The sequence below is a fragment of the Passer domesticus genome, chromosome 3 (genome assembly GCF_036417665.1).
Source record: "Passer domesticus isolate bPasDom1 chromosome 3, bPasDom1.hap1, whole genome shotgun sequence".
Classification (NCBI taxonomy): domain Eukaryota; kingdom Metazoa; phylum Chordata; class Aves; order Passeriformes; family Passeridae; genus Passer; species Passer domesticus.
In genome coordinates, this window is record NC_087476.1 from 1076669 (window position 1) to 1104499 (window position 27831).

A 27831-nucleotide genomic window follows, 5' to 3' on the forward strand; every position below is an offset into this window, starting at 1 on the left:
GCCCCTGCCAGCCACTCTTCCCACCCCACCCCTGCCCACAACCCCTGTCCTGCCCAGCCCCATCCCTGTCCCAGGCACTGGTTCCTCAGGGAACAGCCTTGCTCCCTTCCCAACCTTCCCAAACAACATCTGGGAGCAGGCTCACCCTCTGTTCTTCCCCTCCACAGGGGCAGGAGTTGGGAATGCTGAGCCCAGGCCTGCGGGATTTTACCCTTCTCCTTCATTATTCTGTTTAAATTCATTTTATCACCTCAGGTATCTACATAAAATATTCCTGAATCCATTCAAAGTGGGAGCTGGATAATTCACCTCCTGCAAAAGGAGGCTGAGCTTGACACAGTCAGGGCAGAGGCTTTAATCCTTATAATTCTTCCCAAATTCAGAGCAGTTTGGGATTATGCCCCAATCCCAAAGCCTTTAAAGGCTCAAAGTGAAGAGGAGCTGGCACAGATGGGCCCTTGGAAAGGCAGAGGGAGGGAAAGAGGGAGCAGAGCACTGGGAATCTCCCGGGAGGGGACGGGCAGGAGGATTACACCACCAGCTCAGCTCATCTCCAGCTGTGATTCCAAGACCAAATTTATTTAAGCTTCTTAGTAATTCAAATCCTTCTTGCCCAGAAGCCTCATTACACTAATTGGAAAGACAAGGCAACTCCTTGGCTGTAATTACAGCTGGGACACGACTCCCAAGGCTCCGGGGTGGAACTGGGGCTCCCAGGGGAAGGGGCTTCCCAAGGAGGGTGTCCCCACTTCAGCTGGGACACGTGGCCCCCTGTCCTCCTTCCTCAGCAGCTTCCCAGTGGGACTCTGGGCTTCTCCAAGTTTGTTCTCTCTGTTAAATCCAAACTCAGAGCATGAGGAGGAAACCAGTCCCTGGATCTGTGCACAGATGGACAGGAGGAAGGGAGGCCCTGGAGCTGCTGTGCTCCCACTTCCCCCAGCAGTAAAATCCCCACTCCAGCCTGCCTCTCCCAGCACCTTGGAGACCTCAGTGGGAGACTCAGAGCCCCTGGCAGGGCCTGGAGGGGCTCCAGGAGAGCTGCAGAGGGACTGGGGACAAGGCCTGCAGGGACAGGAGCCAGGGAATGGCTCCCAGTGCCAGAGGGCAGGGATGGATGGGATCTTGGGAATTGGGAATTGTTTCCTGGCAGGGTGGGGAGGGGCTGGGATGGAATTCCCAGAGCAGATCCAGGCTGCCCCTGGATCCCTGGCAGTGCCCAAGGCCAGGCTGGACACTGGCACACCCTGGGACAGTGGCAGTGTCCCTGCCATGGCAGGGGTGGCACTGGGTGGGCTCTGAGGTTCCTCCCAACCCAAACTATTCCAGGATTTTGTGCTTGGTTTCCAACTCATCTGACACACCCCAGGGGAAGGCCAGCCCCTGCCACATCCTGTGCAGTTCCTTTCAACCCCGTGCAACCTTCCCAAGCCTCTCGCAAGGAATCCACCCCAAATCCCACAGAACCATTCCCAGTGACATTCCCAGCTTCACACCGAGCACTCCCAGCCACGGCCCCGCCCAGGAGGTGCCACCTACCACGACCACTCCGTAGTGGATGTGTGCCAGGGTGAGGAAGGCTGTCAGCAGGTACAGCAGGAGCGTTTCACTGCCTGGAGCCAGCCCAGACACCACCAGGAGCAGCACGGCCGCGATGGGCAGCAGCATCCAGTTGAGGGGCTGGCACCGTGTGCTGCTCATCTGGCACACGATCAGCTGGCACTGAGGGGACAGGGACACAGCCTGAGCCTGCTGTGGGCTCTGGGAGCAACAGATGTTTGTCCCCAGGGCGGAGGGGATGGTCACTTGTGTGATTTGGCACATTGCCTCCCCTGTGCTGGCACTGCTGGGGCACCTCCAGTGCTGGGGGCAGCTCTGGAGAGACCTGGAGGGGCTGGAGCCAGGGAAGGGAACAGAGCTGGGAAGGGAATGGAGCCCCAGGAGAGGCTGAGGGAGCTGGGAAGGGAATGGAGCCCCAGGAGAGGCTGAGGGAGCTGGGAAGGGAATGGAGCCCCAGCAGAGGCTGAGGGAGCTGGGAAGGGAATGGAGCCCCAGGAGAGGCTGAGGGAGCTGGGAAGGGAATGGAGCCCCAGCAGAGGCTGAGGGAGCTGGGAAGGGAATGGAGCCCCAGCAGAGGCTGAGGGAGCTGGCAAGGGGCTCAGCCTGGAGAAAAGGAGGCTCAGGGGGGACCTTGTGGCTCTGCACAACTCCCTGCCAGGAGGGGACAGCCAGGGGGGGTCGGGCTCTGCTGCCAGGGAACAGGGACAGGACAGGGGGAAATGGCCTCAGGCTGGGCCAGGGCAGGCTCAGGGTGGGCACCAGGAGGAATTTCCCCATGGAAAGCGTTGTTAAACATTGGAAAAGCCCAGGGCAGTGGTGGAATCCCATCCCTGAAGGGATTAAAAAGCCCCTGGATGTGGCACCTGGAGCAGGGGTGACCTTGGCAGTGCTGGGGGACAGTTGGACTCGGTGGTCTAAGAGGGCTTTTCCAATCTTAACAATCCCATGATTTTACCACTACGCTGCTAAATTAAATTTTGACCAAAAATATAGTCCCTCCCATTTAATTTTATCCCCAAAAGGAACTCCTTTCCCATCAGCTTTCACTTTGCTGCCCACAGCACATGCGAAAACTCAATTTAACCAATCCTCCAGTCCCTCAAGCATAAAGCAGAAGCTCTTACAGAGATGTTGGCAAAGGCTGTTCCAACCATGAAATAGAAGAGCCTGGGCTGGACCTCCAGGATGTCAGTGGGGGACAGGAAGATCCAGGTGGTGCAGAGCAGGAACAGCAGCACCGGGGACACCAGGGGCAGCAGGATTTCGTACACAGAGTGGTGCTTCAAGGTGTTATTTTTATAGGCCCTGAAACACAAGCAAAGAAAGGAAAATACATGGAATCACTGAGAAATCCCTGGTGCTGATTGCAGAAAGTACCTGAAGGGGCTCCAAGAGAGCTGCAGGGAGGACTGGAGTGATAGGACAAGGGGAATGATTTTCCTGCCAGAGGGATGGATGGGATATTGGGAATTAGGAATTCTTGGTTGTAAGGGTGGGCAGGCCTTGGCACAGGGTGCCCAGAGCAGCTGTGGCTGCCCCTGCATCCCTGGCAGTGCCCAAGGCCAGGCTGGATGGAGCTTGAAGAACCCTGGGACAGTGGGAGCTGTCCCTGCCCGTGGCAAGGGGTGCCACAGGATGAATTTTCCACCCCCTTCCCACCCAAACCCTGCTGGGATTCTACAAAACTCACTTGTAGAAGTTGTACAGGCTCATGGGCAGGGTCACAGTGAGGGCACAGGCTGGAAGAGAAAAGTGCCACGTTAGTGCCCCAGGGCAGAGGGGACACCCCAAACAGGAGGCCCTGGCTGGGCTCTGCTTTAAATTCCCTGCACCAAAAATAGCTCCTGGTACCCCAGGAATAGCTCAGCACATTTGGAAGTAGCTGTTCCTGCGTGTGGCCCAGGAGCTGTAATTAAAAGTTAAAGTCTGCTGTAAGTTGAAGACATTTCCATTTGAAAGGGCTGCATTAAGGAGCTCGGGTTTGTGCTTTAAACAGTGACAAAGCTAATTATAATACAACTCTAATGAGACACGAGTGCACACTCCTCAAATGACATGGCTGGGCACAAGTTTTCACAAGAAAGACAATTTGCTGTTTCTCTGGCTGTGTGCAGACATTTCCAGTGGCCACATTGCCAAAAAGTTGTCATTTAACTGGATAAATGATACAAAGCACCCAAATAACTGAAAAATCCTGACCTCAATCAGAACCACCAACACTATCCATGATATTCCAGGGCAAATCCTTCCCTGTTTATCCAGCAGAAGGTGTGTGAACAGAGCTGGAAATATTCCTGCTTTAATAACCCAGCTCCTCTCCCCCGTGTGGGAACTGGGCTCTATTTCTCATATAGAAAAAGCACATTCATTATTCATGTTAAGTCACACAGCTGTCAAAGGAAAGCTGGGAACATCTACCTGATAAAAGTGCAAGTACATTTAACACACCAATTAACTCAAAATTAAGCAATTACAAAGAACACCTGAAGGGACACAGGAAATAAACTGAGCAGAACTTGTGAATTAGGCAAATGGCATTGAACAACATCAGCTCAGCTCTACCCTTTGCAGTTTTATTTTGACTGAGCACAGGAGAGCGAGGCTGGGCCTTTATTTCAATTTTATTATTGTTATAATGATGTAATGTTCAGGTGGGTGGATGGAGGGCAGGATCCCCAAACAGCAGAGCTCCCACCCACCTCTGTGGCTGCAACCTCCCTCCCACACAGTGTTTGGGCTCTGGGATGAGAAGGAGCCCCAGAGCAACAAAACAAAAGTGTCCTGACCCCTCCAAACCAGCCCAAGGCTGGGGAGGCTCCACTGAGAGCCAGGTCCCACCACCCCCTGACCACTGGGCTTTATCCCCTGGAAACTTTGGGTTTACCACACTGGTTTTACCCCCAGGCTCTCACTGAGCACAAACTAAGCTTGTCTGGAGTGAAGTCAGCCCAGGCAGAGCAGAGTTAAGTTCTCCAAAATAACTCTGCAGGAGACAACCCTGTTTTGAAATCCTGGGAAAGGTTTCCAGGCTGTGAGAACACCCTCAATTAGTCACTTCAACAACAGCCCGGGGCAGCAAACAGAGCAGTGTTAGCAGGTCATTAGCAGGGGGTTTGGGAAAAAGGTGAATTTAAAAGAAAAGCTTCAACATGGAGTTTCTTACCAATAATCATTGCAGTGAATAGGTCTCTATATAAGAAATTAAACAGGAAAGGTGCATACCAGGCCTCAACTCCCACAAAGGCTGTCACTATGTAGACAATTGAAATGGTCTGAAAGAAAGCACAGGACAAGCAGGGGTGAGAAATGAGATGGGCAAGTCTGGCAGCACCTGGGCTGGCAGCACCACACACGTGCCAGGCTGCTCCAGGGAAAGGCAGCTCTAAGCTATGACATGTTCAGTCCTACCCACCAGCAGGAAAGAGAAAAATAAAACAAAATCCACAAATATCCCACTTTACCAGGTGTAGGAAGGGCGAGCTGCTGAGCAGGGATTGGATTGGGAAGTGCTGGCACTGCTGGGGCACCTCCAGTGCTGGGGGCAGCTCTGGGCCCCTCCTGCCAGGAGAGACCTGGAGGGGCTGGAGCGTGTCCAGGGAAGGGAACAGAGCTGGGAAGGGAATGGAGCCCCAGGAGAGGCTGAGGGAGCTGGGAAGGGAATGGAGCCCCAGCAGAGGCTGAGGGAGCTGGGAAGGGAATGGAGCCCCAGGAGGGGCTGAGGGAGCTGGGAAGGGAATGGAGCCCCAGGAGAGGCTGAGGGAGCTGGGAAGGGAATGGAGCCCCAGGAGAGGCTGAGGGAGCTGGCAAGGGAATGGAGCCCCAGGAGAGGCTGAGGGAGCTGGGGAGGGAATGGAGCCCCAGCAGAGGCTGAGGGAGCTGGGGAGGGAATGGAGCCCCAGCAGAGGCTGAGGGAGCTGACAAGGGGCTCAGCCTGGAGAAAAGGAGGCTCAGGGGGGACCTTGTGGCTCTGCACAACTCCCTGCCAGGAGGGGACAGCCAGGGGGGGTCGGGCTCTGCTGCCAGGGAACAGGGACAGGACAAGGGGAAATGGCCTCAGGCTGGGCCAGGGCAGGCTCAGGGTGGGCACCAGGAGGAATTTGCCCATGGAAAGGGTGCTCAGGCCTTGGCAGGGGCTGGCCAGGGAGGTGGTGAAGTCACATCCCTGGAGGAATGTAAAAACCACGTGGAAGTGGCACTTGGGACATGGGCCAGTGGTGGCCTTGGCAGTGCTGAGGACGTGGCTGGACACGATGGTCTCAGAGGGTTTTTCCAACCTCACTGATTCCATGAGGAGAATATGACCAAGAGCTGCAGGAGAAATGCCCTGGCACAGCCTTGAACTCTCGAGGTGACCACAGCACAGGTTTTACACAAGTTGCAGTGACCCTGGAAGGGTCATTCAGGGATTCTTCCTTATCCATCTGCTGCTGGATTACAGGGAGAAGCTCACCAGGGCTATTTCAGCTTTAATAGTCCCCTGAAGCTGGGTGCAACACGCTGCTCTGCCCTCCACCCCTGCCTTTCTCCAGCAGGCAGCTCAAAGACCTGGGTTAAGCAACATTTTGGGAGAAAGGATCAGAGTACAGTCAGGGACCAGCTCTGGTCTCCTTGAAATAGGAGAAATGATTATTCCAATTAATGCAGCTGCATTAATTAAACTCTCCTTCCAACTCATTGCATTTCCCACCCAGCATCTGACAAACCAGAGAACAAATAAATGGACATAAGATAATGAGTTAAAAAGAAGCTTTTTTACAATGAGGGTGGTTGCCCAGAGAAGCTGTAGCTCCCTCATCCCTGGAAATATCCAAGGCCAGGCTGGACAAAGCTTGGAGCACCCTGGGCTGGAGGAAGGCACTGCCAGCAGTCCAGGTGAGCTGCCTCCTCCCCAGATCCCTGTTCTCTTCAGGAAGAGCTTCCTGCAGAGAATTCCTCAAGGAAAGATGGAGGAATCTTTCAAGGCGTCCATCACCATCAGTCTCAACACCCACTGCCCAGGGACCACAGTCTGGAGGGGCACCTCCCCAGGAATCTTTGCTTCAGGAACAGCAATTAACAAGCCAATTACCTCCACTGAATTTTTGACCCAGATCCTGGAAGTGCCAAAAGGCAACCCAAACTTCCAGGCTTTACCCACACTGTTACCACGTAGGGAACTACATAAAGCAACAATTCCAGCGGGCAAAACAGGAACCAGGGAGAGGAGAGCCAAGGCCATGTCCATCCTTCAAGCCTTGTTTGTCATGAAGAGTCCATGCCCATGGACTGACTCCGTGACTGACAAGGCTTTGGATCCTCAGCAGAACGCCCCTCTCAGTGGGCAGCACTGCACCCAGCATCTCCCCAGGGCGTGGACTCACCACCTGGCTGACGTCGTATCCCCAGGGCAGGAAGAGAATCCCTGTGTTATACTTCTCCCAGTGGGAGAGGATGAAGGAAAACAAGACCACCCAGAGCAGGAGGTAGAGCACGAAGACGCTGACGCCGGTGGAGCCGCGGCCGAAGGTGGAGTACACGGTGACCACAAAGTACACACAGGCCCAGCTGTCCAGCCCGTGGTCAAAGAGCTCTCCCAGGGGCGTGCTGGAGTTGGTGCGGCGTGCCTGCTTCCCATCAACGCCGTCTGGGAAGAGAAACATGGATGGTGTGTTGAAGTCTTTGAGCCAGGTCTGAGGAGCTCTCCGAGAATCTATCGCACCTCAACTGCGCATGAACGGCATGAAATTGGCAGGATGGCTTCTGAGGTGGTGTTGGAAACAGAAAAAGGTTTAATAAAAGGCAAAATAACAAAGGTCTTATAGAGAAAAACTGAGCCAGGGGCAAGTGTAGCCATGATATTTTATGAGAAATCCTTTCCTAGGATTTTTCCCGTCCTGAGGAGCTGAGAGCCTCAGGAAAGAAATGCAAACAATAACTGTGTGCTGCTGTGGGATGCAGCAGGTGCATCTTCCACTGGTCCATGTGGATTGTTTTCAATTAGTGACCAATCACAGCCACCTCTGCCAAGGCTGTGAGCAGTCACAAGTTTTTGTTATGCATTCTATTTTATTCTATTCTTGTCCTTTGTAGTCTTCTGATCTGTCTTCTCCCTCTGTTCTTTTAGTATAGTTTTAATGTAGTATTTTAGTATATTATATAACATAATAAATCAGCCTTCTGAGCAAAATGGAGTCAAGCCTCGTGTCCTCACACATGGGAGAATTGCTGCAAGAGGCAAGAGGTTCTTGTTCCTGCTAAAACACCCCACAAAAGTGATTATTTCCTTTGTTCTCTTCTTTTTCTAGTGAATTACCTAGACGGGACCTCGTGGCCTCTGTCTAATCAGACAGCCCAGGTCTGAGGTAAAGTCCAAAAGGTCCCGTGAGGTGTGTTTTGTACCAAATTGGGAGAGAAACTTCTGGGCTTTTTGCCTTTTTAAGCAGACAAAGAATAATTTAGTCACTCCATCAACAGGGGCACATTCCTACACATGGAGCTCTCCTGGACACTCCACACAAAGCAATGGGCCAGGGAACAGCAGCTTTCCCCATCTCCACCCTCCATCTGTGAGTGGACTCCCACCCCTGCTCCATGAGAGGCTGAAAAATGCAACAGTCTGATGAGATTATATTTATTTCCTTGTGTTTCCTTTATATTCCTTAAAGCAGCCTCTTCCTGTGCCTAAAGGAGGTCCAGGAGAACTGGAGAAGGACTTGGGACAAGGGATGGAGGGACAGGACACAGGGAATGGCTTCAAAGTGGAAAAGGGGACATTTGGGTGGGATATTGGGAAGGAATTCTTGGTTGTGAGGGTGGGCAGGCCCTGGCACAGGCTGGCCAGAGAAACTGTGACTGCCCCTGGATCCCTGGAAGTGTCCAAGGCCAGCCTGGATGGGAGTTGGAGCAACCTGGTGTTGGATTAGGCATGTTTACATAGGCGTGTTTTGTTTGTTTACAAACAAATGCATACTATGTGAACCCTCCATCAGACTTTTAAGAATTCTCTACAAATTCATTTCCCACTTTTGGGATAGTGGAAAGTGTCCTTGCTCACAGCAGGGGTAGAACCAGAGGATTTTGCAGGTCCTTTCCAACCCAAACCCTTCTGGGATTCTCTGATTATTTAGAGCAGACCCAAGACAGAGTTTCACAGTTTATCTCAAAGTCACTTCCAGTATCCTCCTTTCCCATCAGATGCTCTGGGACAACTTCCTTGTGTCCACGTTGCAAAGCAGCTCCCAGGAACTGCTCCTGGCAAGAGCACAGAATCTAACACTTCCTGTGGGTTCAGGGAGAGGACAACACAACCACAGCATGAGTGGGTGACCCTGAAAACTCTTACCTAACGTGTAGGCCATGAAGTTGAGGAGCCCCACCACGATCCACACGCCGTTTGGAACGTGCTGGTGATCAGGAGCTGCAGGGATCAGACAGAGCAGAGTCAGGACAGTTCAGGATGTGCTTCCTGAGGGTTTATTTTGGCCCAAAAAGCACAGCCAGGAGGACTCAAACAGTGAATTTGGGACGTGAGCTTTGCAGGATGTGATGGCAGAGCTGCCCCATAACAGCTCCTGAAACCAGGTCAGTGAGGACTTTGCCTTTCAGGATATATTTGTCCTTTGCTCCCTGCTCTCCAAAATCATGGGATCTGAGAACTGGGGCCAGTTCTGTAGTGCCACTGTGTGGGAACTCAGCACATCACTCAGAGCTACTGAGACAACCCTTGGGGGGCTCGGGAGCCCTGGAATGTTGCCAAAAGTGTCTGGTGGCTTGACTTTGACCCTTTTAAGGAAGTGTCACCTGTGTATGAGGAGATGAGAGATCTTCAAGTTTGAATGGTGAAGGGATGATATTCACAGGGTGAAACATAGATTTTAATGCACTGTACAGGGAGGTTTTGAGTGTTGTACAGGTGGGTTTGGAATCCTGTACATGGGGGTCAGGAGCCCCCAGATGGAGGAATTTGGGCGTGCCCTGTCCTTCTTCTTTCTTCTCCCTGGCATCCATGTTCAGGATGATGTTGGCACATGTGGATTGGTTCATGATGAAGGTGCGCTTGTTAACAAGGGTGAAAAGTATTGGAAATAGAAGGTAAATATATTATATGTAGTTTTCACTATAAAAGACACAACTGCCCCGTGGGTTGTGTCTTTTATAGTGAAAGAGTGCTTTTGGCTGTCTTGCTGATCAGACCTAGGCTGGACAGACAGAAAAACTTTGTAGATAAGAAATAATAAACACAACTGAAGATTGAAAACTCAGGAGTCCAGGCTCATTCTTCAGAGCACAGCCTGCCCAGAGCCACCTTTTCACGTGTCAGGGCAGAGACAAGTAACTGTGGACCCCAACACCACTGCAGGCTGTGTGGAAGTGTGTGCAGAGGACACTCCTCAGTCACTGGCTCACAGAGCATCAAGTGGAGCCTCTTTGATGTGGCAACTCCCTGCCCCCGCAGGAACACGCCAGGATTCCCCGCCCAGTCTCCAGTCCCATCCTGCCAATGGAAACCCAGCTCTTCCCTAACAGCACCTCCACCTCCCCCAGCACGGCTCAGGCAGCGTGCCAGCAGAGCTGCCTGCACCTCACCCCACACTTGTGCATCAAGGCTTTGTGGATTTCCTGGCAGCACACCTTCACTTTCTCCTCTGACTGACAGTGTTTTATTTTGTATCATGAGAAAAACTGAATGAATGTGAACGCCATCCAGATTCAAACTACTATCCAAAATAAAACCTAATTTGGGACTTTCAGCACGCTGGTTAATACCCACACTGTGTTGGTTGTGGTAGAAGCAGAGTAACAGCCCATTCTTCTTGCCCAGCACCTTTCTCCCCTGTTAATATTTACTTCCTAATGGATGTGATGATGGGCTGCAATCAGGGAGCCCAAAGGGGCACGGGAGAAGGGCAGGAAGAGGCATGGATCCTTGGCAGCAGGAGGGCACGGGGAGGGCTCCTGGGGGAACAGTGATCCCGTAAAATGCCACCTCCTGTTTCCTCAGGGCAGCAGGATGGTGCCCTTCCAGCAGCACAGGGAGGGAGGGCATCACATCTGCAAAGCCATCCAAGGAGGAGGGAAGGCACAAAATTCTGGAGCGCCACCAAGAGAAGTTCTCTCTCCAAGCAGGACACGCAAAACATTTATGTGACAGGGTCCCAAGGCAATTTTTGAGAGGCTGGGAGAGTTTGGGATGTCCTGCCTGGAGAAGAGATGGCTCCAGGGAACTCTTAGAGACCTTTCCAGGGCCTAAAGAGCCTCCAGGAGAGCTGGAGAGGGTGGGACAAGGGCCTGGAGGGACAGGACAAGGGGGAATAAATTCCCACTGCCAGAGGGCAGGGATAGATGGGACACTGGGGCTTGGAGCACCCTGGGATAGTGGAAGGTGTCCCTGCCCCTGGCAGGAGGTGTGACTGGATGGGCTTTAAGGTCCCTTCAACCCAAACCATTCTGGGATTCCATGATTCTGGATGTCTGACGTCCTGGGGGTTTTCACCTTGAGCTACTGACAGCTTTTGTTCTCATGGCTCATGGACCTTAACAGCCCAAACCCTGGCCAACAGCCACAGGTGCCACCCAAGCCTTCAACAGCTTTGACTTGTCTACCAGTAAAGGAAATCCCAGGATTTTTGCCACGTGACTGTGTTTTGATGATGGGTCCAGTTTAGAAGAACTGCACAAACTCTCCTGAGCAACCTAAACAAGACCTGGCAGGATCTAAGGGAGAGAAAAACACGGAGATGCTCCTGAGAATTATCACACTGCATTAATCCTTTCCCTGGGATTCCTCCATGTGCAAAGGAACACGACTGAACCATTGGATTCACAGACAGATGAACATGGGGACTGTTAGAAAGTTTAAAGCTGTGAATGGTGAAGCTCAGAAAGAGGATTTGGCCTTGTTAGTCTGATGTGCTGGTGGTTTTGCCAAGAGGGAAAACGAGCTGGGATGTGGAAAACAAGGCTCCACCTGCTGATTTCAGGGAAGCAGCACTTCCTAACATTTTCCTGTTAGATTTTCAAACAAGGGCGCTGGGTTGTTTGCTCTGCAGGCAGAGGCAATTCCAACCCAAGATTCCAGCTGTCTCTTCCTCCCTGTCCTGCCCCCTGCCAACCAGGAGCACCTTTCCCTGGCAGCTGGAGGGAAGGTGTCACATCCTGACAAATCCTTGTCAGAAAACCCAGCGAGTTCAATCCCCTCCTCTGTCCCAGTCACTTTGGGAAGGCACAGAGGCCTCACCAATTCCCAGCAGAGGAGGTGACAGATTTCCCACCTGACCAGGAACATGCAGCCTTACCAGAAGCATAAAAGTCAGGGTCGAAGTATGCCATGAGGAAGAAGTTGAAGACAAGCAGCAGGAAGCCAGAAAACGTTATCAAATTTGGGGCCAGCCAGGTAGGGAAGATCTATGGGAAAGCAGCAAAAGAACAGATGAACTCATTAAAACATGGACTGAGGAGCAGGCGCTGCTCCAGCCATGGTTGCACTGTCTGGGTGTTAGACAACACTGCCAGGAGCAGCTGGAACATCCTGGGGCAGCAGGAAGCGTGGGGCTGGGATGCAGGCATTCAGGATTTGGGGCAGGCTGCAGGCAGCCCCTCACTCATTAATAGCACCACAAACGAAGCAGCTGATGGTGTTACAGAGCTGACCTGGGCTGTGCTGTCCTGCTCAGGGTGGGACAGGGACTCACCTTCACCACGGCGTTCCAGAAGGGATGCATGACGTACAGGGACAGGGGGTTGCTGTCCACGGCGCTGTACTGGGAAAGGGAAACAAAAAACAACAGTCAGGGCTGCAGAACCTCCCAGCAACCTGCAGAAACAGCCAAACATCTGGAACCTTCTGAGCCACATCCTATGTGGCACCCCCACAGACTCCTGATGTATCCTCCACCCTTTGGAAATGCCAGCTCTCTGAGTGGACACAGGCAAGGAGCAAAATGCTGATCCTTTCAACTGCTTCCAACTGCTCTGCCCCACCTGGATGAAGAGGAATGCTGTGGGTCCTACCCCCAGCAGTGCCATCTGTCACCTTTGGAAGTGCCAGCTCTCTGAGTGGACACAGGCAATCAGAAAAATGCTGATCCTTTCAACTGCTTCCAACTGCTCTGCCCCACCTGGATGGGGAGGAATGCTGTGGGTCCTACCCCCCAGCAGTGCCATCTGTCACATTTGGAAATGCCAGCTCCAGCTCTCCGAGTGGACACAGGCAATGATAAAAATGCTGATTCTTTCAACAGCTTCCAACTGCTCTGCCCCACCTGGATGGGGAGGAATGCTGTGGGTCCTACCCCCAGCAGTGCCACCTGTCACCTGCTGTGCTGTGACCCCTTTGCTCCCTTGCTGGTCCCAGTCTCCAGCCTCACTTCCAGCAGTGGGACTGGGAGCCCCTTGAGCAGGATGGGTCCCAGAGGGCCCCTCTCCACTAAGGAGCAGGAGATTTCACCAGAGACAGCTTTGGGAATGGGGAGGTAGAGCTCCTACCCCTCACCCATCACTTTCACAACATCTGAGGTGCTCAGGGTGTGTTTGTGGTGTGGGAAATAAAAACAGAAATAAAAATCAAAGACCTAGACAAGGCATGAAACGACTTCCAGATAGAAAGTTAAAATTTGACATCATTTGGCTCTTGAGAGCAGCACGAGCCATTATCTGCTCTCACAGCCCCTTCCAAACACAGATTACCCTGGCTAAAGTCCTCTTCTCCCAGGAACACTTTGATAAGAATGCCAAGAACAATTCCACAGGCTACCAAACTCCTGGGCTCACATACTCAGTGCTGGGCTGGGCAGAACCTGCTGCTCACCCACCTGCTTGGGACAGCACCCCCAACTCCAGCACAGCCATCTGCCCGAGTCCAATCCCAACCACAGAACCCCAAGTGGTTTGTGTGGGAAAGGACCTTCCAGAAACTCCAGTGCCACTCCCTGGCATGGGCAGGGACACCTTCCACTGTCCCAGGTGCTCCCAGACCCATCCAACCTGGCCTTGGGCACTGCCAGGGATCCAGGGGCAGCCACAGCTGCTCTGGGCACCCTGTGCCAGGGCCTCACCTCATCACAGCCAAGAATTCCTTCCCAATATCCCACCCAAATCCCCTTTTCCACTTTGAAGCCATTCCCTGTGTCCTGTCCCTGAATCCCTTGTCCCCAGTCCCTCTGCAGCTCTCCTGGAGCCCCTCCAGCCCCTGCCAGGGGCTCTGAGCTCTCCCTGGATCCTTCTCCTCTCCAGGTGAGCATTCCCAGCCTGGCTCCAGAGCAGAGGGAGCCCAGCCCTTGGAGCAGCTCTGTGGCCTCCTCTGGATTCATTCCAACAGGCACCACATTTGGTTTGGCTGGTAAAAGGAAAACCCCTCAGCAAAAAGCAGCTCCAGGTGTGTCCCCCAGCCCATGGCCTTGAACCAGCCCCTGTCACTGCACCCATGGATTGCTCCAACCTGTTCCTCTCCTTGTCTGCATTCCCCACTTTTCCCTGCAAGCAGAGAAGTGGTGGGAAAGGGCAAAGCAACACCCTCCAAGACAGGCACCAGGACCAAGAAGGGATAAAGGACCAAGAAGGGTCTCTCTGGGGTCCCATCTTACAGCATTTGCTCCCATCTGGGTGAATCCCATCCTTGGCAAGGATTTCTGTACCCTCTCCCAGCCCTTCCCTGCCCTCCCTGTGCAGGGTCAGTCCATCTCCCTGGACTCAGCCCCAGAGGTTGTGTCCCCACAGGAGAGCAAGAAGCAACAAACCCCAAAGCCGTATGGAAGCAACTCTAAGCCGCAAGGAATTTCCATCTCAGCTTAATGCAATTTTGGGGGGCAGAATTCCAAATGCTTTACAAGATAATAGGATTTGAAGCACCAGTTAGGGGAGGAGGAGAGACTGATTTAATCTCATTATCCCCAAAACAGCCTGGAAAAAGAAAACAGATGCAAGGCTTGGAGTGAGGCAGGGGAAGAGCTCCAGAGCCTCTGTGCCCCTGCTTGCAAGGTAAATTTCAGTGAAATTTCACCAGGCCCATGACTTGGGAAGTTTTCTCTCTCCTTGCAAGAACTGGGGATAATAATCAATAAACAGCTTTTCCCCGTGGCCACACATGTTCCCACCTTGCTAGCAGAACTCAAAGAGCTGTTTCTTGGAGAAAGGGCAGCTGCTCTGCAGAGGTTTGCTGATGCAGCCATGGAACCATGGAATATCCTGAGTTGGAAGGGACCCACAGGGATGATGGAGTCCAAACTGCTGCCCCTGCCCAGACCTCCAACAATCCCACCCTGCACATCCCTGAGAGCATTGTCCAAATGTTCCTGGAGCTCTGGCAGCCTCGGGGCTGTGCCCATCCCCTGAGCAGTGCCCAGCACCCTCTGGGGAAGAACCTTTCACAATATCCAACCTAAACCTCCCTGGCACAGCTCCAGCAGTTCCCTTGGGCCCCATCCCTGTCACAGAGAGCAGAGATCAGAGCTGCCCCTCAGGAGGAAGCTGTTGACATCCATGAGCTCTCCTCTGAGTCTCTCCTCCAGCTGAACAAGCCAAGTGCCCTCAGCCACTCCCTGTGTGGCCCCTCCAGACCCTTTCCCATTGGGTCTGTGCCCCTTTGGATCTCTCCCACAGCTTGAGATCCTTTCTATGCCCCCCAGCTCCTGCCAGGCTCCAGCCAGGACACTTCTCTGTGTGCTGAGCAAGGCCAGCCATGCTGTGCCTGCTCTGGGGACACCCTGGGGCACAGGGACAGAACCAGGGCTGGCTCTGGTGCCAGGTTGGCTGCCACCCTAGGGGACAGCACTCTGGACAGCCAGGACACGGCTGCCTGCCCGGGACAGCGGCTCCCAGAATACCAATGAGCTGCCAGGCACCTTCAGGGACAGATCCCAAAAGCATCCTGGCCATGCCCAGCCTCCTCCAGCTGCTTTTCCTTGTCGGGGTCTTCCTTACAAACATTACTGAAGTTGTCCCTTCCACCTCTTCACTTGTGAAGCCCCAAACCCAGCAGTGTTTGAGCCTTCCCTCACCTCATCCTCACTGGAAATTAGTGTCACCCTCTGCATTTTGGATCTTCACACACTGGTCTAGTGACTCACATCCCTCTATAAGATGTTCTTCTATCTCGACCAATGATTCCCACCAGCCTGGACTCTGGATTTCTGCCCCTTTTTCAGGGAAAGAAGGTTAAAGGAAAGGGAGAAGAGCCCAGAAGGAATTTCATACATCCCAGTCTCCTTCCCAAAGCATCCAGGCATTTGTAAAGGGCCCTGTTGTAAAAGAGCTCCATGCTCACAGACAGCTTCTCCTCACGGCCGCAGGGAGGAGCCAGGCAGCCCAGACAGCTCCCTTGGGATTGGGGTCAGAACTCCTCAGAGAAAGAGCAAAACCAGCAGCAACAATCACTGGCAGCACACAGGAGCCTCCTGTCCACGCCAGGATGGAGCCACAGGCACCCCAAGAGTTGGGGACAGGCCCAGTGGCTGTGCTGCCATCCCAGACGAGCTGGCTGGCGTCGTTATGGGATTTACAGACACAAATTGCTTGTATGGCTTCAACCCAACATTAATCCTGCAACCAGGACACCTCTGGGAGATCCAATTATGTGTCCAAAGAGGAAAAAAATACAGATTTATAGCCCAGATTCTACTAATGGTCTTCCTGTCCCGGAAAAAAACAATTCTGCTTTGAAGTAATCTGGTTACCCAGAGCCAGCAATGGAACAAGCACTGCCATAGAAGCCTGGAGAATCCTGAGCTGGGAGGGACCCACATGGGTCACCAGGTCCAGCTCCTGGCCCTGCAGAGGACATGCCAGGAATCCCCCCATGTGCCTGGTGTGATGCACCCCATCACTGGGGTGAGCCAGTGGTGTTTGTGTGTGACACTGGGGTGGGCTGGGGCAGCACAGCACGGGTGGCACCTGTGCTGAGGACAGCAAACAAAATGGATTTGCACAACCCATCTTGCTCCCAGGTGCTCCAGGCAGGATCAGGGCACTCCAGCAAGTCCAGCAAGGCTGCTCCCTACAAATCTCCTTAAATACAAAGAGGGCACAAGGCTAAGAACCTTCTCCCCTCGGGCTCAAGATAAGGCAGGAGGCAGAAAACTCAACCAATCCCAGCAAATGGAAGCGAGCGGAGCCGTGCCAGGCAAAACAAGGCACGTTTGCCCTATGCCCACCCTTGGCCAGCGTGTGAGGAGTCACCTCACCCTTTAATGGTACTGATTAACTCAAGCCCTGTTTGCCTTTTGCAAGGTCACTTCTCAGCTGGCACCAGAAGGGAGAGTGTTGGCAGTGCAGAGCTGCACCCACCACACGAGCCCGTGGGTTTGGAAGTTGCAGGAAGGATGTGGATGTGCTGGCTGTGTGCTCCAGCTGCAGCTTTCAGCATGTCCCTCCTCCTGCCTGGGTTTCACTGAGCAGGGTTCAGACATCCAGCAATGAAAGATGCTCCAAACCACAGCACAAAGTCACAGAATCACTGAGGCTGGGAAAGCTCTCTCCAAACCATCCTCTGGCACTGCCAAGGCCACCAATGCCTGATGTCCCTTGGTGCCACACCCACAGGGCTTTTAAATCCCTCCAGGGTTGGAGACTTCACCACTAGCCTGGGCAGCTGTGCCAGGGGTGGACAGCCCTTTCCAGGAAGGAATTGCTCCCAGTGTCCACCCTGAGCCTGCCCTGGCCCAGCCTGAGGCCATTTTCCCTTGTCCTGTCCCCATCCCCTGGCTGTCCCCTCCTGTCAGAGAGCTGTGCAGAGCCACAAGGTCCCCCCTGAGCCTCCTTTTCTCCAGGCTGAGCCCCTTGCCAGCTCCCTCAGCCTCTCCTGGGGCTCCATTCCCTTCCCAGATCCCTCAGCCTCTGCTGGGGCTCCATTCCCTTCCCAGCTCCCTCAGCCTCTCCTGGGGCTCCATTCCCTTCCCAGCTCCCTCAGCCTCTCCTGGGGCTCCATTCCCTTCCCAGCTCCCTCAGCCTCTCCTGGGGCTCCATTCCCTTCCCAGCTCCCTCAGCCTCTCCTGGGGCTCCATTCCCTTCCCAGCTCCCTCAGCCTCTCCTGGGGCTCCATTCCCTTCCCAGCTCCAGCCCCTCCAGGTCTCTCCTGTCAGGAGGGGCCCAGAGCTGCCCCAGGATCCAACCTTCTCTTCCCAAAGCCTCCTACAAGAATTACAGCAGAGAATTACTCTCTTGTTGGCTGGAGGCCAGGAGTGAACACCTGCAGGGTCCCAGCGAGGCCAGAGCCCCATTCCTCAATAAGGAACTGCCACACTCAGCAGAAGCCTCCCTGTGCCCTCCAACCCCCACAGCACGTGCTAATCCATTGGGTAAACCACATTCCTGCCCTGCCAACACACTCTGATGGTCACAGCCTTGCTTCTCAGACACCAGCTGGGAGATTCATGGAATCCCAGATTGCTTTGGATTGAATGGACCCTAAAGCTCATCCAGTGCCGCCTCTTGCCACGGCAGGGACACCTTTCCACTATCCCAGGGTGCTCCAAGCCCCAGTGTCCAACCTGGCCTGATGAAACAGCCACAGCTTTGCTGGGCACCCTGTACCAGGGCCTGCCCACCCTCCTAAGGCAGAATTCAGTGCAGTCTCTCCCTCCAGCAGCTCCAGCAGGCTGTGGCTCTGTCCTGGCACTGGAATAACCCTGGGGTGGGACAGAGCTCACCAGGACCTGACCCCATCCCACTGTTGTGCTGGTGCAGGGGAAGTCATTTCCCCATGGATACATCAACACTTGATGTTGATGGCAGGCTTTGGCAAGCAGCCTGCCAATTCCAGCTGCATCCAGGAGCTCTCTCTGCTTGGGAGCATCAAATAGCCATGAATATGGGTCACCACTGCTTGTGCTGCAGTGGGAGGTGATCAGCTGAACAGGGCTGCACAGATGGTGAGCTCAGGGCTGAGAATGATGAACCTTCAGGGATGCAGGTAGGAGAGGATCAGCCAGCAGTGAACCTCTGGAGTGACAATGCAGGGATCAGAGCAGTGATTCAGGGGAGGGGGGAGAAAAGGCAGAGTCAAAAATGCAGGAACAGGAAACTTGTTACAATAATACTGGGACAGCCAGAAGAATTTCCTATGTTTCCAGAACTGGTTTGGGCTTCAAAAAATAGGGGGGACATACCTGAGAGGGGAATCAGACCAGCTCTGTGTGCCCAAAGAGCACAGGAGGGACCAGGGGAGCAAGGCAGTGACAGCAGAGAAGGCAGCAGTCACTCACCACCCCAAAACTTCCTGTGCTCTGCCCAAGGGCATATCCCAAAACCTGCTTCCTGCAGGGTCAGTGAGCTGCTCTGGCACCTCCAGGTTAGGATGTCCCTCATGGAGGCCATGAGTCTTCAGGGAGATCAAACACTGGCAAGACCTCAGCCCCTCTGGAGAACTGGATTTGATCCCAACCCACCAACCCCTAAGGACAGGGGGGATGACCTTAAGCAGAAAGAGGGTGGGTTTAGATTAGGCCTTAGAAAGGAATTATTCCCTTTGAATAATTCCCTGTGGCTGCCCCTGGATCCCTGGCAGTGCCCAAGGCCAGGCTGGATGGGGCTTGGACCAGCCTGGGACAGTGGAAGGTGTCCCTGCCCCTGGCAAGGGGTTGGAATTAAATGATCTTCAAGTCACTTCCCATCCAAACCAGTCTGTGATTCTGTGACAATGCACAAGTCAGTGGAATAAAAGAGAATTTCTTACAATCCCTAGAAAAATAAATCAAGTTGAACTTTTCTATTCAAGGAAGCCACAAGCCCAGACACACCAGGAGATGATTCCAGGTAAAGCAAGGCACTGCAGGGAAGAAGGGGCAATGCTACCCCCAAGTTTCAATGTTTTTCAAAGGTTTTAACCTTTTTTGCCAAAGCATCATTTCTGCCTCTCTCTCACCCTGCCTGTCCACAAAGAAGAAATTCACAATTAACAGGAAAAAACCCCACATTTGACATTCACCTTTGTGCAAGATGTGAAGCAGAGCGAGTCAGGTCACTGACACAAACCCTTGTAATGTGGCCACTTTTGGAGCCAACCACGGGAAGTGACACTTGAATTTCCACAATGCCCTCCCAGTTCCCTTCCAAACCCTCTGGACAGTCAAAGACTTGCTGTTCATTAGCAGTGAATAACTTTTCTGCTGGAATTCCCTGCAGCCAAAATTCAACAGACACCAGTAAACATTGCAGCAAACTTTCAGGGCAATTAAAGAGCCCCAAGATGGGCTGACAAGCAGCCCACGCTCTGTTTAAGTGATAGCTCTGCACACCTTGCAACACTCAAGGCGTGAGCTGGGACCCAGCTCTGCTTTGCATGCCAAGGAGAGAGTGCTGGAAAAGCCACACAGCCAAAGGCACCAGCAGGCTTAGCACTTGTCACCACTTCAACTGCTCCTTCCTCCCCACAGGCCTGTGGCTGCTCATCGTGGCACCTCTGTGCCCACACTGACAGCTGGGATTGGCAACGCAGCTTCCTGCAGCTCCACTGTGCTCACATCCATGAGAAAGGCACATTTTAGGAGATGTCCCCAGCCACCAGCTGGGAACACCAACCTCCTGCTTCAGGTGGGCCCGAGGATGCAGGAGGTGTGCAGCAGGCAGAGGGGCACAGCAGGAGCTGTGTCCTTCACCTGCACTGCAAGGGAACAACCCAGAGGGCTCCTGCTGTGGGGCAGGAGAAGGAATCCAGGAAGGTGGACAGCACCTGGCTGTGTGTGCTGACACCTGGAAGCCCCCAGATCCAGGCTGATCCCCCAGAGTGGGCAGCAGGGCAGGGGGATTCTGTCCCTGTGCCCAGGTGAGAGCCCACCTGCAGAGCTGCCCCAGCCCGGGGCATTCCAGCAGCACAAGGACCTGGAGCTGCTGCACAGAGCCCAGAGGAGGCTCCAGAGCTGCTGCAGGGCTGGAGCCAGGCTGGCAGAGCTGGGAGGGCTCACCTGGAGAGGAGAAGGATCCAGGCAGAGCTCAGAGCCCCTGGCAGGGCCTGGAGGGGCTCCAGGAGAGCTGCAGAGGGACTGGGGACAAGGATGGAGGGACAGGACACAGGGAATGGCTCCCAGTGCCAGGGGGCAGGGCTGGATGGGAGCTTGGGAATGAGGAATTGTTCCCTGTGAGGGTGGGCAGGGCTGGCACAGGGTGCCCAGAGCAGCTGGGGCTGCCCCTGGATCCCTGGCAGTGCCCAAGGCCAGGCTGGACAGGGTTTGGAGCACCCTGGGACGGTGGAAGGTATCCCCACCCACGGAATAAGATACTCTTGAGCATCCCTTCCCACCCAAATCATCCCTGGAAGTGTCCAGAGGAGGTGTGGCAGACAGTACAGCCACAAGTTGCTTGTGCCTGGGTGAGTCATTGTCTCATACAAAAACCCACAAAGGTTTGCAGTTCCTCCTGAAAACCTTGCAGGACCCACTGGGGACTGAAGTTGCAGTAGGTCCTGACCACAAAGAGCTTCATCACCACCACTCTGTGGCTGAAACAGGCGAGTTTGGGAATCCCCCACCAAAACATGGTTCAGTACCTTTGACACCCTGTAGAGCAAAGGCCACTGCTCAGAAACCAGCAGCACCTCAGCAGCAATTTCAGGGCTGCTCTGGCTGAAGAGATGTAAATTCAGCCAGAGCAAGTCCCAGGAGTGGCACCAGCTCATCACTCATCAAAACCCTCCAGCACGTCAGAAGTGTCCCTAGAAAGCAGCATAAATCCCTTCCCCTCATCTCATTGCTTAGCACAGGGGAAAAGCTCAGCCAGGGCTCGTGAGCTGAGTGGCTCCCAGTTAATCCATAAGCACTGCTGCTGTCTCCTCCAACCACGGCACTTCTCAGACCACGAGAGCTGCAAGGGGCACGCTAAGCTGGGCAGTGGTTCAAAGCCCTAAATTGTATCACAGAAAAGGAGAAGGAAGAAGAAAACCACCTCTAACTTGGAAATCACAGAGTCTAGGAGGTGCTCAGCAGGCGCCAGGCAGCACCTTGGGAAGCTCCTTGTGTTTAAAGGCTATCTCAGAGCAATTAGAAGAGCCCTTGGGGAAGGAGTTAAGTGATTCCAGAGCTGGGCTCAAAGGCTTCCCCTCCTTCTCACCCCTCCTGCTGAGGAGAAGCCAAGCTGGCAGGCTGGGGGGTGGCCTTTAATCACGGTGGCCTTGAGCCTCAGGGCCACAGCCCAGCACCAAAACGCTTCCCTTCCTGCTTCCCTTGCTCCCAGTGGTGTTGTTCCATCGGTCTGAGCTGCCATCGGTGTTTCTGAACACCCTGCAGAGATCTCTTCAGGGCTCCTGTTTGCAGAGCAGCCTAGAGAATCCTGCCAGGAACAGCTTCCAGCCATCTGCTTCCCACGGCCCAACATCTGCAGCCTGGCTCCCCGTGGCACTCCCAAGTCTGGAAAAATGGGATTTCTGGTTGAGGGGCAGAGCAACCTCTTCTTCAGAGCACAGATGGGACCAGCAGCTGGGTTCCCACCTGGAAGAAGGGTGCAGGAAAGGGAAGAGAACATCCAGAAGGAAAATGCTTTCCACAATAAATGGAAATGGCTGAAGCCTGACCCTTGGGTGCAGTGCCCCAGGTCTCCAAGCTCGCCTCTGAACATCCTTTCCATCTAACACTGGAAATGAGGAACAGAATTGTTTTCCTATAAGAAAACCCTTTAAGAGCTTGACTAATTAAATGTGGGAAGGATTTTCTACAGATGGGGCCTGCCAACAACACGGATCGGAGGCCCATTTGCTGCTCCCCCACCCAGGATTCTCAAGATCCAAATGCATGTAGTATCCATGCTTTTCCCTCCTTAGAGTGTCAGCTCTGATAAACAGCATTTCAAAGGGCATCTTTATGTCCCTTAAGGCCACCACTAGCTCCTGCTCAGACACAAGGACACAGAATGGAAGGGTTTGAGGGTTTTTGGAGCAGCAGCTTTGCTATAAAAGGTCCTTCCCAAACTTCATTTGAGTTTTCTCTTGCTGAACTCACACAGGTTCCAGAAGCTTCTGGGGTGAACCACCAGCATGGTCCACCTTTGGACTCAAACATGACACGTGTCACCACCTTCCCTCTCCATTCCTCCTGGGCCTCGGGTAAGGAGTGGCATTCCCACCTCCTCCTTCACTGGCACTTGCCCCAGACCAAGATCCCTGAGGATAAGATCCCAGGAATGCCCAAGGCCCACGAGGCATCATGACAAAGCCTGGTACTTGTGCTTCCACCCAGCTCACACTGGGAGGAAAGCAGGGGAGCAGACACTCACGTGCAGCCACAGCCTCCTGCACAACACTTGTCACCTCAGCACCTTCCCTGCTCCTATGGGACCTGGATCAAAGAGCCACGCAGGGATCACGGCCCCTGGAATTGTCACCAATCACACCAGAGACACCAGTAGAGGACAGGATCCCTTGGGGTAGAGCTGGACCACACGGAATCACAAGCAGCTCAGACAAGGCTGGGAGAGAAAAGGCTGCAGAGAAGGCAGGGCATGTGACTGGCATACGGAAAGACAGGGACAAACCATCAGAGCTGGCTGCAATGCCAAGGACACGTGGAGCTGCAGAGCTGTGTCCTCACTAAGAATCATCAAATCCCAGAATGGTTTGGATGGGAAGGAACCTGAAAGCACATCCAGTGCCACCCCTGCCATGGTAGGGACACTGCCACTGTCCCAGGTGCTCCTAGCTCCATCCAGCCTGGCCTTGGGCACTGCCAGGGATCCAGGGGCAGCCACAGCTGTGCCAGGGCCTGCCCACCCTGCCAGGGAACAATTCCTCATTCCCAATCTCCCATCCAGCCCTGTCCTCTGGCAGTGGGAAGCCATGTGTCCTCGCCTTCCAGACCCATGTCCAAAGTCCCTCTCAGGCAGAGGAAGCAAAGCAGAACAGACACCTCTGTGAACACTCCCGAGGGCCCCATTTCCCCCTCTCCCATACATTTACAGAAGGAGGGTGCCCAGAAGCTGGCCACAAAGCCATCTGCAGACAGCTGTTAAGAACTTGACCTCTGGCATCCAACTGCAAGGTTCCACTCAGAAATAGCAGGGCCTGGCTGCAGCTTTCTTGGCAGGGACACCCCACACCTGACAGTAACAGAGCGTTGGGGTTTGGCACAGGACATTCAACACCCAACCAGAGCAGGGGCCTGGATTGCTTTTCCCCTGGCATGTGGACACACAAATCCTGCTCCACGGCCTCAAAACAAGCACTGGAGTTTGGATAGTGAGACCTCCAGCCTGCCAGGACCAGCCATCACCTGGCCCAGGCTGACAAGTCACAAGTGCTGGAGCAGACACTGCTGGCATTTGTCCGGCCTCAGGGGAAGCCTCAGCAGCTGCCAGGCAGGGCTGGGACACATCACCCACAGAGCAGGGATTTGGTCCCTCTGTTGGTCCCTCTGTGCCCACTTGAGCTGAGCCTGTCTCCACAGGGATATTTCCTGCAGCCAAAGAATTCCCTGCTGCAGGAATGTTACAGGCACAGAATGCCAGGATCACTGAGGTTGGAAAAGACGTCCCAGACCCTCGAGTCCAACCTGTGACTGACCCCCACCTTGTCCCCAGCCCAGGGCACTCAGTGCAGTGTCGAGGCATTCCTTGGACGCCTTCAGGGATGGGCACTCCAAACCTCCCTGGGCAGCCCCTGCCAAGACCTGAGCACCCTTTCCAGGAAAAATTTCCTCCTGATGTCCACCCTGAGCCTGCCCTGGCCCAGCCTGAGGCCATTTCCCCTTGTCCTGTCCCTGTTCCCTGGCAGCAGAGCCCGACCCCCCCTGGCTGTCCCCTCCTGGCAGGGAGTTGTGCAGAGCCACAAGGTCCCCCCTGAGCCTCCTTTTCTCCAGGCTGAGCCCCTTGCCAGCTCCCTCAGCCTCTCCTGGGGCTCCATTCCCTTCCCAGCTCCCTCAGCCTCTCCTGGGGCTCCATTCCCTTCCCAGCTCCCTCAGCCTCTCCTGGGGCTCCATTCCCTTCCCCAGCTCCGTTCCCTTCCCTGGACACGCTCCAGCCCCTCCAGGTCTCTCCTGGCAGGAGGGGCCCAGAGCTGCCCCCAGCACTGGAGGTGCTCCAGCAGTGCCAGCACAGGGGACGGGCACTGCCCTGGCCCTGCTGCCACCCCAGAGCTGGCACAGCCCAGGGGCCAGTGGCCTGCTGCCCACCTGAGAACACCTAGGCTCATGTCCAGCTACTGGCACAGCACCCCCAGGAAATCTTCTCCAGCACCATTAAACCATGACACGCGCTGCCAGCGCTGCACCTTGTGCTGCATGGCTCCCTCGGGCTCAGGAGCTCCTCAGTGTCCCTTCAGGAGCAGCCAGAGAACCGTTCCCTCTCTGCCCCTGCCAGCCTGGCACAGCAGGAGCACACTCCTGCCTCGCCCCCAGCCAGCAGGAACGTGCACTCTGCAAACTGAAACCATCTGCACTCCTGACTCCATGGCAGCAGTGCCCCAGCCAGGGCTGCAGAAGGCTGGGGATCATCCTGCATGAAGCTCCTCTGCTCCTGCTCTGTCAGCTCCAGGGACACCAGCTCCTCTCCAAGGACAGCCTCCTTCCCTGTTGGGGACATGTTGCCTCCTCCACATCCCCCCAGATCCACTTGCTCTTCTCCAAATCGATGGTGTGTGGCCAGAGAGCTGCTGCCAGGCACAGCTCAAAGGCTGAGGCACAGCCAGGGACTGGCACAGGGTGCCCAGAGGAGCTGTGGCTGCCCCTGGATCCCTGGAAGTGTTCCAGACCAGGCTGGACTGGACTTGGAACAGCCTGGCATAGTGGAAGGTGTCCCTGCCCATGGCAGGGGAGGGCAGTGGATGAGCTTTAAGGTCCCTCCCAGCCCCATGTGTGACCCTGACAAGGTAACCCAGCTTTGGAAGCTGCAGAGGGCAGAGCACTCCAAGCCTCAATGCCTAAATCAAGGCTGGAATACGTGACCCAGTACTGAGATTTGTGCTAGATCAGCCACTTTGCCAAGGCTAAAATAGCCAGGAACAAAGCTCCCCAAGGAAACAAGTCACGGAGGAAGCAAGGAAGGCAGCAGGGCAGAGACACGAGTGGGGCACAGATGGCGCTCCTGGAGCTCTAAGTGAACCCACCCGCTCCTGTCCATGTCTCTGCTGACCCAGAAAAGCCACAGGCTCTGGAGCAAAGCTCCTCCTGTCCTCGGGACACAGCTCCATCAGAGCCCTGCTCCCACATTCCAGCCCTGTGCCCCCAAAGCAAGGCCAGGGAGCACCCCACCAGTGCCTAACTGGGGACAGGGAGTGGCTGATGCTGCTGTGCTGTGTGGGACCTTCCTCCTCACCCCGGGTGCTTTTCAGGGCTCTGCTCCCAGATTCAGCTGCAGCAGCATTTCTGTCAGAGGTGCCCTCAGGAAATAACCTGGCAGCAGTTTTGGTCCCTGCCACACAATCCAGAAGGGTGTTGAAGCTGGAGACACCCTTGGCCCTGCACAGGTGCTGAGAGGGACAGCAGCAACCCCACCAATCCCTCCAGCAGGACAGGAAACAGGCTGAACATCCAACAGTCTCCCCCTTGGAGCAAAGGAATTGTCTTTGCAGGAGCCAGAGGAGTCCCTTTGGGAGGCCTGGCTCACAGCTGAGTGTTTTGATTACCTTTCTCCAGCACCCACACAAACCCACGGTCATTCCCTGCCTCTCTAAACACACTGACATGTTCCTGATGAATCCCTACACAGGCAGCCTTCCACAGGGAACCTCCTGCACCCTGACACATCACCCCAAGTCCATTCCTCTCCACCTCACCAGGGTACAAGAGCAGTGTGAGCAAGCCCTGGCCACCCCAGCCCCCACGGATGGCTCCAGGAGGAGCTGTGCTCCCTGAAGGCCTCAGACTTGTCCTGACTGTCCCACACTCTTAGGTGACACTCCATGAGCCACCCTGGAAGGACGACTGGAATGTGGGCCCACATGATGGGTCCTACAACAAGAGCAAAGCAAAGAAGGTGAAGTGAAGCCTTTCTACTTCACAGCTGGTGTGGGAGAAGAAACAAATATGGAACACACCCTGTTCTCCACATAAACACAGGATCCAGCATCCCCCGTGTTCAATAAGTCCCCTACTTTGGCCCAAAATCAGGCCCCAGGGATTTAAATGCCACAGCAGAGCCTGGTGGCAATGCCAGTGCTTCCTTCAAGGTTCCCAGCTCTTTGAACAAGACACAGCTTGGCACAAGGAGACAGGAACGATGTGGGTTCCATGGGTGTGACTGCAGGGAGTACCCACAGGGCAGGAGCACGGCAGCCCTGAGCTCCATGGGGGCAGTTCCTGGGCTGGCCCTGCTCCTGGGAAACCCACAGCCCCCTCTGAGGTCATTTCATTTGGGGGACAGCTCCAGAGCTGGCTGTGTGCAGGGACAGGTCACCACTGCCTGCCTGCAGGAGGAGAAGCTCCCAGTCACACCCTGATCACTCCAGCAAGGGGGGGTCCCATGTCACACATGCTCCCACATTTACCACACTGGTCCTTGCTGCACCCACAGCCCCCCAAATCCCGGCTCTCACTCACTGCAATTCCTCTGCCACACAACCCTCGGGTCTCCCTGCAGCCCCCCACCCCACAAACCTCGGGTCTCACTGCAGCCATCCCCCAAACTGGGGTTCCACTGCAGAGCTCTCCGTACCCTGAAACCCCAATGTCTCACCCCAAAACCCAGGCTTCCCTGCAACGCCCTGTCCCCAAACTCCAACTTCCCCTGCCACCATCCCCGGTCTCACTGCAGCACCCAGCCCCTGTCCCCAAGCCCCTGGCTGTCACTGCAAAGCCACCAAACCCTGCGGCTCACCGCACCTCCCACCCCTTCCAAACCCGGCCTTCGGGTCCCACCGCAGCCCCCCAAATCCCCGCACACCGCTGCAAACGCCCCCACCCCACAAGCCCAGATCTCAGCGCACACCCTCCCCACACTCGCACCGCCCTACGCTTCCCCCTCGCTCCCTTTAAACCTCGGCTTCCACTGCGGCCCCTCCCTCCGCCCCAAAGCCCCGCACTGCCTCCACATCCCCTCCCCACAGCCCCTCCGGACACCCCACCACGGCTCCATGCCCCGCCGGAGCCTCCCCTCCTCCGTGCCCCCCAACCTGCCCCGGCCGCCGCTCCCGGCCCCGGCCGCCCCTCAGCGCCGCCCTCACGGCGCCAGGCCCCCAGCGCGGCCCCCGCCAGCGCCGCTACCTTGTACTTGCTGAAGCCGGCCAGCTGCTCGGGGCTCACGTACTCCATGCTGGAGCTGGTGCTGCCGCCGCCGCCGCCGCTCGCAGTGCTACCGGCGCTCCCGGTGCCGCCGCCGCTCCCGGGGCCGTTCCCGCTGCCGCTCCCGGGGCCGCCGCCGCCGCATCGGCCCACCCGGCGTGGCAGTGAC

General features: G+C 55.0%; 1 protein-coding gene across 2 annotated transcripts in view; it reads right to left on the minus strand.

Annotated features, from left to right (window-relative positions):
* The window catches only part of SELENOI (selenoprotein I), a 32001-nt gene extending 4170 nt beyond the window's left edge, over nucleotides 1-27831 (minus strand). Inside the window, exons 1-9 of one of the 2 annotated variants that reach the window (XM_064411455.1) lie at nucleotides 27645-27823; nucleotides 12228-12296; nucleotides 11832-11940; nucleotides 8879-8953; nucleotides 6918-7180; nucleotides 4721-4829; nucleotides 3248-3296; nucleotides 2682-2862; nucleotides 1537-1719 (exon numbers count right to left, since the gene is read on the minus strand). In XM_064411455.1, the coding sequence (XP_064267525.1) occupies nucleotides 1537-1719; nucleotides 2682-2862; nucleotides 3248-3296; nucleotides 4721-4829; nucleotides 6918-7180; nucleotides 8879-8953; nucleotides 11832-11940; nucleotides 12228-12296; nucleotides 27645-27692 (1086 nt within the window). In that variant the 5' untranslated portion in view covers nucleotides 27693-27823. Of the gene's footprint in view, nucleotides 1-1536; nucleotides 1720-2681; nucleotides 2863-3247; nucleotides 3297-4720; nucleotides 4830-6917; nucleotides 7181-8878; nucleotides 8954-11831; nucleotides 11941-12227; nucleotides 12297-27644 lie in introns of both variants that reach the window. The other variant, XM_064411456.1, reaches the window with a different exon arrangement.